The 18,216-nt window shown below is 48.2% G+C and overlaps 2 protein-coding genes across 2 annotated transcripts in view; one reads left to right on the top strand and one right to left on the bottom strand.

Annotated features, from left to right (window-relative positions):
• Positions 1–7,694, bottom strand: part of Clu (clusterin) — a 39,005-nt gene extending 31,311 nt beyond the window's left edge. The window contains 1 exon segment of the mRNA NM_053021.3: positions 7,642–7,694. The gene's annotated coding sequence lies outside the window, so the exon portion shown is untranslated.
• Scara3 (scavenger receptor class A, member 3) overlaps positions 1–18,216 on the top strand; it is a 34,465-nt gene that overhangs the window by 4,092 nt on the left and 12,157 nt on the right. The window contains 3 exon segments of the mRNA NM_001108870.1: positions 11,147–11,245; positions 12,434–12,553; positions 17,682–17,780. Coding sequence (NP_001102340.1) covers positions 11,147–11,245; positions 12,434–12,553; positions 17,682–17,780 — 318 coding nt within the window.

Genomic DNA, 18,216 nt, shown 5'->3' with positions numbered 1-18,216 from the left:
TGTGTATATCTGTGTGTATGTGATTATGAGTGTGTATATGTGTGTATGCATGTGTGTGTACATGCATGTATGTATGTGTGTATTGTGTGTATGTGCATATATGTATATGTGTGTATGATGTGTCTGTGTATGTGTGTATGTTGTGTGTGTGTGAATGTGTGTATGTCTGTATGTGTATATCTGTGTGTTTGTGTGTGTGTGTACGTGTGTGTGTGCGAGAAAGAGAGAGAGAGAGCGCTTACGTGCATGCATATGTGCATGTGTGTTAAGGTCTAGCACAGATCAGCTTCACCACTGCACACTCTACAGCCTCAGTCTCCTCATCAAATGACCTGGAAGATACCTGAGAGAGGTATCAGAATATGGGGTTTCAGAAGCATTTCTCTCTGTCCATTCCCTGGCACTCAAAGGAGCTCTCAATACATGTTTATTGTATATGTGTTAACCCTCAACACACACTGGACTGAGAGCTTTTAAATCAAGAATCACACCATGGTATCCTCAGAACTGAGCCCAAGAAGCTCATAAAAATGCATGCTTCCATTTAGTGAACATGTATTGATCCGATGTTAGATGCCAGGGTTCTTGGTTTGTCAAGAAAAGGCGAATTTGACAGGTCTCACTAGACTCATCCTCTTACAACTTGATCCTGTGTTGGGAAATCTCTACTTTTAGAGGTCAAGAAGAAGCAAGCTTATGATGGAGCCTCGGGGCTTAGCTCAGAACACAGGCAAAGAACTAGGCATGAACTTTGGGAGGAAGAAGCCATGGGAGCTGAGAGGATCGGTAGGCTATGAGAAGGCCGGGCTGTGATGTAATAATGTTACCAGGCCCAGTCATAGGCTCTAGTCTTTTACTCCCCAGTCAGAGCTTATTGGGGGCATTCTTTACAGCACCATGGTCAATACAACGTCTATGTAGAGACTGCAACCTGGTCTTGGGGCATAGACCTCACCATATGAATACACAGCGCACAAGACTGACCCCATCAGGGCATTGAGGAGAGTGAGGGGAAGGTGCAGAGACCTCAGTGTGAGAGTGTCAGGCGGAGCAATGAAGCTGGGTCTGAAGAGGTGGCCAGCCGTCATTGGAAGACAGAGGGCAGACAGAAAGGGGAAAGGGCAGGAACAAGGTGATGAAGGAAGAGTGGGAGACCCTGTCAACTGTGTGAAGAAGCGCCCAGAAGACTGGGACATTATGCTTAGTTAGTTCATAAATTCAAAAACTTCAGAAGAGGGGAGGGGAGCGCAGCACTTAGGAAATCCAACACCCCAGAGCCGACAGGTAGCCAGACATACTGGACGTATCCTGTACAATTTTGTATGTGCACATCGACCTTTCCCCAACAAAGATAAATAGATGCTGTCCATATTCCTCTGTCTTGCACAGTTTTGTTATCTTTATGTTGTAAACTTCATTTTTTGGTGGGGCAAGCAGAGTGTTTTACAGTCTGCATACCATAGCTCAGGTAGACGGTAGAGGACAACGTTTGGGAGTCGGTTCTCTCTATCAGGTGGGTTCCAGAGATTAAACTCGGGGTTATCAGGATTGGCAGCAAGCGCCTTTAACCACTGAGCCATCTCACCAGCTCTTGATGTAGTTTGTTAAATTATCAAAAGGTAATGGGAGGTGAACGTGTGCTTGATATTTGTCAAGCTCTGGATTCAATCTCCAACATTAAATTATTTTTAAAGAATTTTTTTAAAGGATGCAAAATGGGGCCTGGGTGCTGGGGACTTAGCTTAGTGGTAGAATGCTTACTCAGAAGGGGCAAGACCCTGGGTTCCAGCCTCAGCTCCTGGAATGGGATGTATGTGTGTGGGAGGGGTAGAGGTTACATACATTTCCCCGAGGCAATAAACATAAATCTACGTATTTCATTGTTTGTAATATTCTATAGTATAATTCTACAATAGTTTAATCAAACTCTTACTCAAGGGTATTTGAGGCCATCCACATTTCTATTCAGGTTTATTATAGCATGTTGCAGTCAACACCATGGTCACTGTTGCTGGCTGTGTACCTACCCTCTAAGGACAGTTCCTAGAAGGGACACATGGTCAAAGGGGATACTCATTTACATGTGGCTAACTGAACACTGTCTGCTTGCTCTAAATATACATGCCCCACCCCCCTGTCCTGCTCACTTGTGCTTGAATGAGATACAGATGTTTAAAGGGAGCCAGTGACAGACAAAGGAGTTTGGAATTCAAGTGTTGGTCTTTTCAGAACCTCTGCTGCCAGGGTGAAGTCTTCCACAGTGCCAAGAAAACGGGCTGAGCACCAACGGTCTCCCCAGGAGAGAGCTATGGTCTCTCTGACCCTGTGCTGAGCTGCTGAATGGGTTGTGGGTGGGTAGAGAACAGGTGTACAGGGTTAGCGTAGCGGGGTTGGGGGAAGCATGGGTGCAAAGAGAGAAGCTGGAGGCCATTCATGCAGGAGGAATGGCAGTCATGCCCCAGACAGCGGGCAGGCTGAGCTGTATGCAGCCAGCCTGGAGCTTGAGACAGGTAGATTTCAACTAAGAAGCTTCAACATCAGTGTCACTGCATTCACAGGCATGGCAGAGTGTGAAGGAGTCACCTGGCCCAGCACTGGTATTACTCAGAACATCGCCTGGGACACCTCCGAGTCCCCACTGCATAGGAATAGTCAATGCATGTTTTTTCCAGATTAACCGGAAGTTCTGAGGTCAAGTCAGTCTGAGAAACACAAAATTAAACATACATTTAAAGGCCGTTCTTTTTCCCTCAAGCCTTTTTGAAATATTTGCTAAGGGCTTCCCCCCCACCCCCACAAAGGATGTTTTGGAACCAGGTTCTGTGGACACACTTTGTAAAAAGGATTTCTTGGAAGTTGGAAATTAGTCCTCAGGGTGATGGGGGTTGGGATGTGGTAATAGATGACAGCTGCGATTGAGTTTGGGAAAATAACACCACTCAGAATGGCTGCCACCCTTAATCTATGTGTGTGCCTTGTGCTATCCACCTCCTTGACGTTTCACGGCATCCCCGGCACACAGGGGGCACTGCCACTGTGTTACACACAAGACAAGTGCCCCAAGAAGGACAGTGTCACGGGAAAGGCACCAGGGACTTTGAGAAGTAGGAAATGGTAGCGTTTCACAGACCAGAGAGGCAACAAGAAACATGAAGACTGCTGGCCCCCATTTCTCCAATCCCTCTAAATTCTTGAGGCTTCAGGGAGTGGAGGAGGAGCTGTTTGCACTTATGAGACAGGAGCTTCGGGGCAATAGGAACGGGTGCAGTGTGTTCTTCAAATAGAAGTGATGGCACTCGGGGTTGGGGATTTAGCTCAGTGGTAGAGCGCTTGCCTAGGAAGTGAAGGTCCCCAACTCCGGAAAAAAAAGAAGCAAAAAAAAAAAAAAAAAGAAGTCATAGCACTCATTGAGGAGCTGCTTAGAAAAGGGATAGACATTTGGGGTTCTCGGAGGGTTGGAGTTCAGTTAGGCTAGGTTAGGGTTAGGATTACAATGAAAATCGTTGTTACCCGAAATGCCCATAGTGGGTAACAAAGGAGAGGGAGTATATTATTGAGAGAGATGAAGACTTAGAATAAAGCAAGATGGAACTCAGAACTTCTACAGTCACCAAGAACACTATGAGTGCTCACTGAGGGGGTTCCCGAGGGAGGAGGCAGGGACAGACAGGGCATACAGTACTAGCAACAGACAACTGTAATGGTGGAGACCAGCACTCCAGAGGCAACTGCAGAAGTAGAAAGGCTGTTGGTGTTAACATGCTGAGCTGAGTCTGAGGATCTGAACAAGGAGAGGCCTGGCTTCCTCAGAGCTGAGAGGGACAGAAGATTCCCACCAGGCTTCAGAGGAACCCACAAAGCCACGGAGAGGGGCAGTAGCAGAAGGCTTTTGAAGAAAACAACCCTGAGAGCTTAATTATAGCGTTCCCCGACCTTAAACTACAGCCGTCCTGAAACTTTAAATATAGCATTGGCTCCTGAGAAACCTCTCCAGATCCTTATTTTTTTTTCCTGTCCCAATTGGCTGTTTGGAAAACCCACTATGAACTCGGCTGAAGATAATTATCACAATATGTCCCTTGGAGTGCTCAAAGAAAGACCTTTTATTCAGTTCCTCGAATCTCCCCCCTCCTGACTCCTGTCGAAGAATACAGTCTCAGGAAGAAGAGGAGGAGGAAGAGGAGGAGGAAGAAGAGGAGGAGGAGGAAGAAAAGGATGAGGAAGAAGAGGAGGAGGAGTGAACAACGGAAGATGACTCAATCACACATTTCCTGGTCAATGGTGGTGGCTGGGTTAGCAGATGGTTAACAAAGTTGTTTTCTACCCTCAGAAGGAAAGGTTGACCCAGGCTCAACCCCAAGAAAGTCAGCAGCTATTGCAACCAGGTGCCAAGACATGCACCTACCAATCCAATGTTCTACCTGGCTCTTGCAAGCAAAAGCTTAAAAACAAGGAACCCCCTCCTCTCTGGCTTTCCGTCTGACACCTAAGTTGGAGATTACACGGTCAGGTACCAGCTGAACAGAGGCCCTTTCAACCTGCAGTGTTTGCTGTTACGTTTTGGAGCTGGCATGCAATGCTGGCCTTTAAAGCCTGTTTGATGTTTTTTGTTTTCCTTTTTTTCCCAAGCATGTGGCCAGCAATGTGGGCCACATGAAGAGTAGCACCTGGCTAGTCTCCTCTAGCTAAGAGCACTCCATGGTCTCAGCTCAGATCCCTATGGCCTTCGGACAAGGGAGGCAGTGACTGGGTCCTAGAGCCTTGGATGCTTGCCCCTTCATGATTCCCAGAGCACCTAACTGTCCTAGGTGTCCCTCAGAGGGGCTTCATGAAAAATTTAGGTCTGGACATGTTCCGTCTGATCCTGTGCCCTCTTCCAAGCCCAGCCCCACCAACTCCAGATGCTGAAAGCAGCAAGAGGGGAAAGAAAGCACACACAGACCTGTAGAGAAGCTACTCCTTCCTAGAAGCTTAGCCTGCTCCAGATGTCTCCATCCCGTGAGAAAAGGTTCTCCTTGCTCTTCCAGATGCCCAACAACTTTTACATTTTGCATTGAGGTCACCCTAACTTTGGGCAAATCCAAAGTCCTAAATGTCACATATATTCATGTCCCCACCCCTGCCACTCCACCCAAACAGGAATCCTTTCCGTTTAAAGAAAAGAATGTGAAAGGGACGGAAGCCTCACCTGGACTCTGCTGCCTCCCTCCGCCCTCCTCCCGGTCTTCCATTTCCTGGCAGTTTAAGCCTCGTGTCCCACCCTCACCCCTAATATGTCTCTGCTGCCTTGAGCTCCTGCAAACCCCATGTGTCAACACTCCCTTGGCCATAGAGAATACCAAGAATAAAATAGATTGAAACCATATTTTAAATGATTACCCTTCATTTGTTTTTAAATTAAAACGAGCTCGTGGTTAAAACAACAGGAAACATTCAGGTCTTCACCAAAAGCCCACAAGCTACCTTTACTGTCACCCACTACAGCATATGCCCTGGGCTGACAGGAGCCTAGGGGAATGGGGAATGGGGACTGACCTGAAGGAGGTGACACCCTGCAGGGAGTTCTGATGGGTAAACAGATGGCAGGCCTGGGTAGAAGGGTCCTATCCCAGTTCTCCTGGTGATTCTGTGGATGGCCCATGTGTGCTGGGGTCTAGCTCTGGACCCCTGGACACTAAGAAGTCATTACTACTATCCTTTGGTCTTTGTAATGGGATAGCAGTGACTCTGACTCGTAAGCCCTCTTCGGAGAGCTATATCTGCAACACTGAGTCAGCATGCCCCAGAAGGCGGGAAAATGGGGAGACGAAGGAGAGCGCTTCCCCTGCGGAAGGGGAGCATGTCTGGCTCAGCACCAGGGCTGTGCCCTGGCTCTCACCTAATCCCCATTCATCTTCTCACCAGCCTTAACTCTCTCCCAGCTTTACTCACTGTCTGTATGTTCATCTGGTCTCCAACCAGAACCAAGCTCAATGACACATAAACAGCTTGGCTTGAGGGAGCCCCACAAATGCTTTGGATTATGTTCTCATTAAAGTGAGAGAGGCTAATGTGGCAAGCCGCCGAAGAGTTCCAGATATAGGCCAATCAGAGTCCCCAAGGGCAGGACTCTAGGCTGGACAGCAGGAAGTCAGGGGATTAGGAAAAGGAGAAACCCTCCTTGGGGACTGGAGAGGACTATGAGTTACAGAAATGAGATGTCATCACCAGGAAAAGGGCCAACACTCAGGAAGCATTGGTCGAGAGAGGACTGGACTATGGGCAGGCAGCTGTCCTTCCCCTCCGTGGGCCAATTCTCACAGCTCTGGAAAGTGGTGGTCCCTATTGGCTCCCTTTGTTAATGGCAAGCAATTTAAGGGGCTCTCACCAGGGGAGTAAGGGTGTGGCGAAGCTGCTATGGGAGGGGTGTTTGCTGAAGGCTGGTGTCAGCCAGGCTTCATTTAAATCATCCCAGATTCCTTGCAAAGGCTATAAACAGTGAAGTGATGAAATTGCCTTTGGAGCCAAAACAGGGAGGAGGCCCTGTCCCAAGGGAAGGCCAAGAAGCGCCACTAAAGAGTGGTGAGGAATGAGGAGCAAGGACAGGAAGGAAGGGATATCTCTCTGAGGGGCTCAAATGAAGCCTGAAGACCAGAGCCCCCCTACCATGCAGTGTTCTGCAGAGTTCTTGGGGGTGGGCCTTCCTAGATAGATGCTGAAGTTTCCGTTTAGACAAGCACAGAACGGTCCAGAGAATTCTAGTCCACCCAGCCTGAAGCTTTTGGGAAAGAGATCATCACCCTATAAAGTGCCTGGGCAAAGCAGTCCTTGTAAACAGCTGGCAGATTGACCGAGGGATCCCAGACTGAATGGCAAAGCAGGGCTGCAAAGGTTGATATACATGTAACAAGATGGGCTGCACCTCACACACCACCCAGCTGCTCCCTGTCTCCCTCTCCCACTAGCTCTTCTTTACAGTGCTTACCAGCAGGCAGGCAGGCAGGCAGACAGACAGACAGACAGACACACACACACACACGCGCGCGCCCCATTTCCCCATCCATCTGTCAAATCCAGAGACTTAACTTCTCTAATTTCTTATACCATCTCCTTTTCAGGCTACTTTTAGGGATCCATCAGGACAGGAGAGATAGGAGCACTTTTAAGCCCTAATATGTTCTCATCTTCAGCCTCTCTCAACTCAGACTTCCCCTGGAGGTGGGACTCTGAATCCTGGGGCCATAAGGCACTCAGACATGTTCCAGTGTAGCTATAGGACCACTTAGCAGAAAGCATAATGAAAACTCAGGCAAAGGTTTCAAGGCACTCTTCCCCGAGCCAGCCACTGTGCTAGACACGGTGCCTGCCCCTGCCCTCTGAGCATGAGAGCTGGCTGTCAAATTCCACAGAGATGAATCCATGACCCTGGAGAACATGCAGCAAGGGCCTTACTCCAGTGTTGGTTGAATTGTGACAGACCTTGGAGCTAAGCAGAGGGGCTGTATGGGAGTTTCGAGAATCCTCCTCAGTTCCTTCCCTGATGCGCCCACTCAAGGTTGCCATTGCTTCTCAAGTGTTCTTGCCCACCATCTTTGTTTCTTTTCCTGTTGCTATGATAAATACTAACAAAAGCAACTTCAGGGAGAAAGTCTTTTGACTCACAGTTAGAGGTACAGACTGTCATGGCGAGGAAGTCCAGCCAGTGTGAGCTTGAGCCAGCAGGCCATGCCCATCTGCAATCAGGAAACAGACAGTAATGCATGCTTGCTGCTGCTCATCTCCTTTTCTCCACATACACACTCCAGAATCCCAGCCATGGAATGCTGCCACCCACCACAGACAGGTCTTCCCACCTTGGGTAATTCTACTCGAGATACTGCTCCCTAGGCATGGCCAGAAACCCATTCCCAGGTGACTGTAGATTCTGCTAAGTTGGCGTTGAACATTGACCGTCAAATCCACACTGCGTCTCATCTTCCCAGTTGATCACAGAAGACACAAAGCAACATTTGGAACATGAGGTTAAGGAATCAATGGTGTACAAAACCCTAGAGGGCTGTTGGTCATTGTCACAGCCCTGACGTTCCGCCTGCTCAGTCAAGTTATTGTCCCTTCTCCTTCTCCCCTGGTCTTGTAGTTGCAGGAGAAATAGCTCTTAGAACTGTGAAGGATTTCTGTTCCTCCCTCCTAGTGGTAGTACACAAGCCAAGGAGAGAAGATTTTTTTGAGTGCAAATCTTGGCTTCTCCACTTGTATTGTGTGTACCGTTAGTAACATTCTTAAATGTCTTTGGCCCTCAGTCTATTTGACCATAAAACTGATACTTTAGACTGTAAAATTTATATGATTGTCAAAATGATTGCCTTGAGGCCAGACCCAACACTTCGGCCACATTTCAAAAATGAAATGGAAGAAAACAGAGAGGACTGGCTGCTTCCAGCACGTTTTGGGGCTTTAAATTTTTAGGTAAAAGGTAAAAAACAAACATCTGACCAAATGCATAGGTGGAGTTGAAAGAAAAAAGAGATTTCCAGGGACCAAGCAAAACAAGCCCCAACGAAGAGGAATTCTTGGAGGAGGAACAAGAGGAGGAGGACAGGGAGAAGGAAACGGAGGTGGCATTAAACTGGGAACTCAAGCCGGAGGGGACACAAATATAGGGCCAAGTGGCAATATCCTGAGCATGGAGTCTGCAGTGTGTACAATGATGGGAACAAGTGACTGTGAGTCCCAAGGGACAACTAGGTCACTGCTCCCACAGCAATGCCGGGACCACACCTGTCCTTCCTCAGGACTACTGTCTGTCACTGTGTCTCACTAGGGACAGTCCAAGACCTTTCCGATTGGTCATGACACTCACTCTAACTGGTTGGTGCCTGATTATACCTGTCAGGAAAGATCCTAACTTGTATCTCAGCTGGTTCCTCTGAAAATAAGGAAGGAGAGGAACAAAAGGCTAAGGGAAAAGGGCCATTTGGCTGAGAGCTGACCAGAGAACAACTCGACATCTCCAGACTCCAGGTAGGGTCTCCTGTGTGTGTGTGTGTATGAGTGTGTGTGTGTGTGTGTGTGTGTGTGTGTATGAGAATGTATGTGTGTGTGTGAGAGAGAGAGAAAAAGAGAGAAAGAATATATGTGAGTGTGTGTGTATGTGTGTGTGTGTATGTGTGTGTATAAGTGTGTGTGTGTGTGTATGTGTGTGTATGTGTGTGTGTGTGTTAGGGATAGAACCAGGCTCTCATACATGGTAAGTACTTTTTTAGTCCTTAGGGCCAATGTTCCTCCACAAGCGTTTCACCAACAATGTTTTAGAATACAAGATAAAATATGGGGGTAATTTGAGTTAAACTCATAAATACGTTTGTCTTTATAATGAGCCTCACTGGGGTATGCCAGCAAATCAATATATGCCATGCAGTTAAAAGTATGATTTTAATATCCTTCTTTGCGGATAACTTGCCAATTATCTTATTAAAATATCCTTATGGTCCAGGCCCTCCTCTGGCCTCTGTGGACATTGCAACCACATACACATACCTCATACAGTTGCACACACATGCACATAATTAAAAACAAAATAAAGGGGTTGGGGATTTAGCTCAGTGGTAGAGCGCTTGCCTAGCAAGCTCAAGGCCCTGGGTTCAGTCCTCAGCTCTGAAAAATAAATAAATAAATAAAATGGCTTAATGGTGCATATATATATATACATATATATATATGTATATATATATATATATATATATATATATATATATGGCTGGTGTTAAGACACATAAGCAGCTTTCTCTTGAGAAGCCCACAGTCACACTGGGGCATGCTCTGTTCTTCCTGAGTGTCTCTCTATTGACATCCGAACTAAAAGGGTCAAAGATGCTTCTCCTAAGGAGTTGAGGTTCTGTCCTTGACTTTATCCCCATTTCCCAGAGCAAAGTAAGTCCTAGTGGGCTCAATGGCTTGCTCTGCCTCTTTATTTTTTAAATTAGTTAACTAATTAATTAATTTACAGTCCAACTGCCATTTCCCCTCCCTCCTCTGCTCCCTGTCTCTCCTCCTACCTCCCCCTCCCCATTCACTCCTCCTCCTCTTCTCTTCAGCAAAGGGCAGGCCTCCCACAGATATCAACTATCTGTGGCCTATCAGTAAGTCTAGGTGTATTGTCTTCTATTAAGATTAGACAAGACAACCCAGAAGGAGGAAGGGTCCCAAAGGCAGGTCAACAAAGTAAGAGACAGCCCCTGCTCCTGCTGATAGGAAGACCAAACTTCTACTATATGTGAGTGGAGGACCTATGTCAGTCCCGTGCAGACTCCCTGGTTGGTGGTTCAGTCTTTGTGGGCCTCGATGGACTCAGGTTGGTTGGTTCTGTGGATTTTCTTGTGGTGTCCTTGACCCCTCTGCCTCCTACAATCTTCCCTCCTCTTCCTCCCCAGGCAGAAGCTCCACCTAATGTTTGGCTGTGGGTCTCTGCATCTGTTTCTGTCCAATGCTGGAGTCTTTCTGATGACAGTTGGGTTAAAGCACCTTCCTCATTATTTTCTCAGGAAGGAGGCAGGGAGGGGGTGGGGAGGGAGAACAGTTTTCTCGATAATGACACACATCATTTTAGGTCTTATTGAGAAATCACCTGGTCCTGGACCCCTTCTCCTCCATGCTTCCTTTGACAGCTTGGCAGGACAGCAGAGACATGCAGGAAGTAGAATGTGCTCATCCCGTATCTACCCACCTCCGGATTCCTGCTTCCTCCTTCCCAGCTGGGCTGGACACAGTCCTGGAGCCCAATGCAGTGGCAGTTTCAGAGCTGTGCCTAGGGCAGGAAAATTCAGCTTCTGCTCCATGTGTTGGACCAGCCAACACAATTTTATGCCTCTTTGCTGCACCCCCCAGGAGTCTGAGTGAAGTGCAGAGTAGGTCCTCCTAGCCTGTGGGACATGGGCACATCTCTTTACCAGGTGGGTGGGATGTCTCAATAACTTGGCCTTCTGCATCTTACCTCTACTCCCATCCCCCTTTTCAGCTTATATCAGCTCACCTGGGGCTCAGGTGGACTGAATTGGACCTAGAACTAGGTGGGCTTGGGATGCGAACCTCGATATTAGATGGGAAGCTGGAAAGGGAAGGATGTGGCTTGAGGACAAGCTGGAGTCTGAGCCAACTGGTTCCATTGCAGTGAGATCAGCTGGCAGTGACAGGGATGTACTGTGTGTCACTGAAGAGGACCTGGCTGGTGAAGACGAGGATATGTCATCCTTCCCATGCTCCCAAGAGGGTAAGTGCTAGGGAACCCCTAGCTCCTCTGTGAGCCGAGAGTTCTTGCCTTCATCTAGACTGATGCGCAGTGTGTCCAAGTACATAGCTTCAGAATTCCGGCTCTCATTTTCCTACAGTCCCTTGGAGAGTGAATGACAAGCTGTGTAGCTTGAGGCTGCACAGCATGGATGAAACTGGCATTTGTCATAAGTGTCAAGTCTCCCGGGCTCCACCTGAGCCCTGGCAGAAACCCATGCCATCTTTCCTAGCCACTCACTGTGCCCAAGGTCTGTCCTCCACTTTGCTGATTACACTGTTTAAGTCTCTGGTTGGACTAGGACGCTCTGTGGCATTTGGTATAGGTTACAGCTTGTGTTCTTTACCTTGACTGGATGCCACACTCACCCGGGGGTGCCCCAGGCCTGCCCTCAGGATTGTGGATTTATTCTAGTATGCCATGTGGAGCAGGCACCATGATTTTAATTGCTGCTGGTCCTCACCATTTGCAGCTAAGCTGATCTCATCCTGAGGGACATCTTACATCCTCAGTGGGCACTGATCACCTCCCAGAGTTGCCAGAACAGCCTGCTCCCTCTTCCCTTCATGCAGCAGCACCCTGACTGGTAGACATTAACTCTTTGCTTGGTCTCCAGAAGAACTATTCTTATTTGCCCAGTTTGAAAACTGCTTACCAACTCCTGGCATGTCTGGGGCTGAGGGGGTCCTCAGGTGTGAGATTTTATGCCTTAAAATGGAAACTCTGTAAAACCTTATGATTTACCCCTACTGAGGAACCCTCATTGCAGGAGGTTTTCAGTGCTGTAACTGAGAACGTTAAGGGCAAACTGAGTTGTGTTGAGTGCATGATAAAGCATTGCACTGGCCAGTGGGTGAGCAGGCTGCTGGGATTGTGGGTCATCGGAAGGGCCACTGTAGAGAGGAATGGTGTCTTCTCACTCTGTGGGATGAATAAAGATACTGCCAAGGAATAATGACTGGGAAGGAGGTATGGGGTGGTTTCTGTCTCCTCTCTTCCAGAAAGTTCTAGAAAACTCAGCCTAGGCAGCAGAACAAGTAAGGGAGACAAGCAGAAAACTCCCCCTTGTGAGCAAGTGATGGGGCAAGACAGACCAGAAACATAGAACTGAGCGTCCCACCCCAGCCTCTTCACTGACCCAAGCCACTGCCGTCTTCTTGTCCTCCACAGGCCGGGCAGGACCCCGTTGCAACCGCTGCCAGAAGAACCTATCTTTACACACATCAGTGCGGATTTTGTACCTCTTCCTGGCTCTGCTCCTGGTGGCCGTGGCTGTGCTGGCCTCTCTAGGTGAGATCAGAGTTTTCAGGTCCTGGCTGCAGGGGGATAGCTGATTAGGTTTCTATACCAAAGGCACTCCCATGGAGAAAAGCACTCCACTTTTGTCACCTGTCACCCAGACTAGCATCTTCTTGGCTCAGACATCATTATGGCTAATCCACTAAAAAAAATTAGACCTGCTTCTAAGTTAAAATTTAGCTCTAGGAGCCAGGCGGTGTTGGTACAGCACTCGGGGGTTGGGGAGCAGAAGCAGGTGGATCTCTGAGTTCAAGACCAGCCTGATCTACAGAGGAAGCTCTAGGACAGCCAGGACTACAGAAAGAAACTGTCTCAAACGAACAAAGATAGCTGTGGGGCTTTGAGTGGAAGAAGATAACCAGATGAGTTTGGGAGGTCTGTGATAGAATCCTGTGGAAGTTTTCAGAACTACTCAATGGACACCCCTATTCCCAGGGTCAGAGAGTGAACCCTGTAACTTTCAGCACTCCAGGTGAAGGTCTTCTAAGACTTTCCATGGTCTCTGTGTGTACTGTTCAAGCTAAGACTGGGTACCACCTGCATCAAAATTACCTTCCATAGTCATTAAAATGTAAATTTCCAGGTTAACTAAGACCTGTAAAGTCAGAGTCCTGCAGGTGAGGCCAGGAGACCTGAGTTTTGGTGCTTCTCATCCACAGTGTGGTCAGTGTGACCATGGTGATGGTGTATGGCCAGGTTCAGGTAGCTGCTACCTTCTAGATTCTAAGAGTTCAAGATGACTTGTGTAAAATCAGTTTGGTCACCTTCAGGCTAAAATCTGTCTGTTCCAACCTGCTTGGTATCAAAGACAAGACTTGGAGAAACAACAGAGGCCTGAACAATGTTTACTGGAGTACAGGCTCTGAGAGTGAACACCCTCCTGGAGAGGCCCTTGATCCTGCTCCTGGTTGAAGGTGGGGAACCAACACCCCTGGCTGTACTCATCATGTTTCTTTTTGCTATGACAAGAAGCAACTTAAGGAATGGAGGATTTGTTTTGGCTTATCATTTGAGAACAGTCCATCATGGTGGGTTAGGCATAGTAGGAGGAGGAGATAACAAGACACATGGCCTCTGCGGTCAGGGCCCAGCTAGAAAATCTCAAGGCTCACCCCTGTGACCCACTATCACCTCCCCACTCCTGTGACCCACTACCACCTCCCCACCCCTGTGACACACTATCACCTCCCCACTCCTGTAACCCACTACCTCCTCCCCACCCCTGTAACACACTATCACCTCCCCACTCCTGTAACACACTACCTCCTCCCCACTCCTGTACCCACTACCTCCTCCCCACTCCTGTAACACACTACCTCCTCCCCACTCCTGTGACACACTACCGCCTCCCCACTCCTGTGACACACTACCTCCTCCCCACTCCTGTAACCCACTACCTCCTCCCCACTCCTGTGACACACTACCACCTCCCCACTCCTGTGACACACTACCACCTCCCCACCCCTGTGACACACTATCACCTCCCCACTCCTGTAACCCACTACCTCCTCCCCACTCCTGTGACACACTACCACCTCCCCACCCCTGTGACACACTATCACCTCCCCACTCCTGTGACACACTACCTCCTCCCCACTCCTGTGACACACTACCTCCTCCCCACCCCTGTGACACACTACCACCTCCCCACCCCTGTGACACACTACCACCTCCCCACCCCTGTGACACACTACCACCTCCCCACCCCTGTGACACACTACCACCTCCCCACCCCTGTGACACACTATCACCTCCCCACTCCTGTAACCCACTACCTCCTCCCCACCCCTGTGACACACTATCACCTCCCCACTCCTGTGACACACTATCACCTCCCCACTCCTGTGACACACTACCACCTCCCCACCCCTGTGACACACTATCACCTCCCCACTCCTGTGACACACTACCACCTCCCCACCCCTGTGACACACTATCACCTCCCCACTCCTGTAACCCACTACCTCCTCCCCACCCCTGTGACACACTATCACCTCCCCACCCCTGTGACACACTATCACCTCCCCACTCCTGTGACACACTACCTCCTCCCCACTCCTGTGACCCACTACCACCTCCCCACTCCTGTAACACACTACCTCCTCCCCACTCCTGTGACACACTATCACCTCCCCACTCCTGTAACCCACCACCGCCTCCCCACTCCTGTGACACACTACCGCCTCCCCACTCCTGTGACACACTACCTCCTCCCCACTCCTGTAACCCACTACCACCTCCCCACCCCTGTGACACACTATCACCTCCCCACTCCTGTGACACACTATCACCTCCCCACTCCTGTAACCCACCACCGCCTCCCCACTCCTGTGACACACTACCGCCTCCCCACTCCTGTAACCCACTACCACCTCCCCACCCCTGTGACACACTACCACCTCCCCACCCCTGTGACACACTATCACCTCCCCACTCCTGTAACCCACTACCTCCTCCCCACTCCTGTGACACACTACCACCTCCCCACCCCTGTGACACACTATCACCTCCCCACTCCTGTAACACACTACCACCTCCCCACTCCTGTGACACACTATCACCTCCCCACTCCTGTGACACACTACCACCTCCCCACTCCTGTAACACACTACCTCCTCCCCACTCCTGTGACACACTACCTCCTCCCCACTCCTGTAACACACTACCTCCTCCCCACCCCTGTAACCCACTACCACCTCCCCACTCCTGTGACACACTACCACCTCCCCACTCCTGTGACCCACTACCTCCTCCCCACTCCTGTGACACACTATCACCTCCCCACTCCTGTAACACACTACCTCCTCCCCACTCCTGTGACACACTATCACCTCCCCACCCCTGTAACACACTATCACCTCCCCACTCCTGTGACACACTACCTCCTCCCCACTCCTGTGACACACTACCTCCTCCCCACCCCTGTAACCCACTACCTCCTCCCCACTCCTGTGACACACTATCACCTCCCCACTCCTGTAACACACTACCTCCTCCCCACTCCTGTGACACACTATCACCTCCCCACTCCTGTAACACACTACCACCTCCCCACCCCTGTGACAAACTACCTCCTCCCCACTCCTGTAACACACTATGACCAGCAAAGCTCCACCTCCGAAAGGTATGCCTTCCACAACAGCACCGTAGCTACAGACCGAGTGCTCAAAACCATGAGCCCATGGGGCACATTTCACTGAAACCATAACAAGACAAGAAGGCAGGATAAATTAGGGAAACGCCCAAACAAACAAATTAATATTTAATTACAAGACGGGAAATATGCATTGAAGAGGGAGAAGTGCGTGGAAGGAGCCCTTGGCCAAGTAGGCATTACAAAGCACTGGAGTCAAAATAGCAATTATCAGCCCCCATTTCTTCTCCTTTACCTATGTATGGGCTCCGAACCGAGAGAAGGCTCAAACCAAATAACTGTCCAACTGTAAAGCGCTCCCCCAACCCAACTGTGACATGGTCCTTGGGCTCTCTCAAACGTGTTACTGTTACTAGTTAATTTGATCTCTTGACAAATCTGAGGTATAAAATGTGCACTAGAAGCCTGGGGATTCTAAGTCACTTGAAGGCATAATGGTTTGGAGGTGGTAAGAATGCTACGTCTATGTTTTCGTTTGGTAGATGGCTATTCTTTCTGGAAAGGTTCATTGACCTGCCAGAGTCACCCAACAGACTTTATATCAACCAGTCGCTTTGAGCGATTGTAATTCCATTCTGTCAGATGTGGCCTTCAGGGGAGCTGTATCAGTCATCAGTCCAACCTGTACCCTCTCACCACTGCCAGGGCCATCCATGCTTCTGCTGGATTAACCCAGATACCCTGCTTCTGCTGCAACGTGCTGTAAACCCTGCTGACACAACAGCTTTTTTCAGGGTCCCCGACTGCAGTGAACTGTGAGGTAGTATGGGCTTCTCTAGAGGAAACTTGGTACCAAAGATTTGTACAAATCAAAGAATTGTGCTTTAAGTGTTTATCCCAAGGGAAAAAATCATATCCTCAAGCCATCACAGATGGGCTTATTTCTAAGTTGGAATGCTAGCTATATCTACAGGTCAGACTCTGTTTATAAGCTTAGGAGAGGAGGCACCTTGAGTGTTCAGTGAGGGAGGATTTTTTTTGATAACCCTGATATACTTCTATATAGAGCATGTTATAGACACCAAAGCTCATGATTTTAAAGTGATTTTAAAGCCTCAATAGAAAAATGTTCCTAAAAACCAACCTAGGTGCCTGACCACAGAAGAAGGGGTAAAAAAAAAATGGTGTGTATTTATATAATGGAATTTTTTTAACCATGAAGAAGAGGATATGATGTTTGCTAGAAAATAAATAAACACAAATATTACATTTTTCTCTAATTTATAGTCTCTAGATTGTATAGAGGGATATAAAATCTCATGTGTGTATATGCCATGAAAGGAGAAATAAAACTGTGTGGGGAACCAAGTGCAGGGGAAGGAAGCAGGGGCTTGGGATGGGAGGACAATGATGATTATACACTATATTCGTGTATGGAAATGTCTGTGTATGACACAGTGCCATACATAGTGAATACACACTCTGAAATGGTTTTATAAAAAAATTTAAATTTAAAAAAGTATTTTAAAGTTAAATCTTTCAAAGAAAGAATGGTAAGATTGTAGGAAGAAGAAAAATGCCCATGATGCTATACCTATAAGAAAAATAGCTGGGATGATCAGGGTAACACAGTTTTGCATATTATTTTCTAAAGTGTGCATCTGTGTGACTGTCAAGTGGCTATCCATGTGCTCATGATTAGAAGAAATAGATACTTGAAGGTATTGACAAGGGCAAACACTCTCTGGGTGATGGAATTAAGAATAACTTTTTCTGTATGTTTGTGAATTTTTACTATCCTGACTTATGAGGAGGTCTTGTTTCTAAAACTCTGGTTGGGAGGTGAATTATGATTCTTGTTAAGGGACATGTGCTGAACTTGGGCAGTAAGAAATATCTTGGCTTGGCCATTAGAGAGCCTTTCTCCTGGGAGAATTGTGGATGTTTCAGTGGCAGATCGATGGAAATGATCTCACCAATGGTGGCTATTTCTAACCATGACCCCAGTCTCTTCTCTTTCCCCAGTTTTTAGAAAGGTGGACTCTCTCTCAGAAGACATCTCCTTGGCCCAGTCCATCTATAATAAGAAGCTTGTGTCAATGCAAGAAAATCTTCAAGGACTGGGTAAGATTCTAGTGTCCAGAAGCACACAAGCTCCTCTATCCCTTGTTATCCAGAGATGGACAAGTACCGCCTACTTCCTAAGACCAGCAGTGGTCCCCACTCCCCTCTCTGGCTGAGCATCATTCATTGAGGAGGGCTGGGATGCTCAGATGCAACAAGGCCTGAGGTGAGAGTTTTCTATATGGGCTGTTGATCTAGCCAGAGGCCATATGCAGAGAAGGAAAGTAAGCATGTCCATTCTCAAAAATCATTATCTGTCTCAAATGATTTCTAAGGCCTCCTATTTCAAGTCACTTGCTTCAGTCACAGCACAGTTCACAATGCTCTCTAGCCTCTTAGAACATACTAAGAGAGCGTGAGTCAGAAGGAGCCATCGCAGATGTGGGGTTAAAAGTCATTATCTCTGTTGCAAATAGAAAGTGTTGGCCCGACACCT

The sequence above is a fragment of the Rattus norvegicus genome, chromosome 15 (assembly GCF_021556685.1).
Source record: "Rattus norvegicus strain SHRSP/BbbUtx chromosome 15, alternate assembly SHRSP_T2T, whole genome shotgun sequence".
Lineage (NCBI taxonomy): Eukaryota > Metazoa > Chordata > Mammalia > Rodentia > Muridae > Rattus > Rattus norvegicus.
Note: the sequence above shows the minus strand (reverse complement) of the source record. Positions and strands in the feature narration are given on the sequence as shown.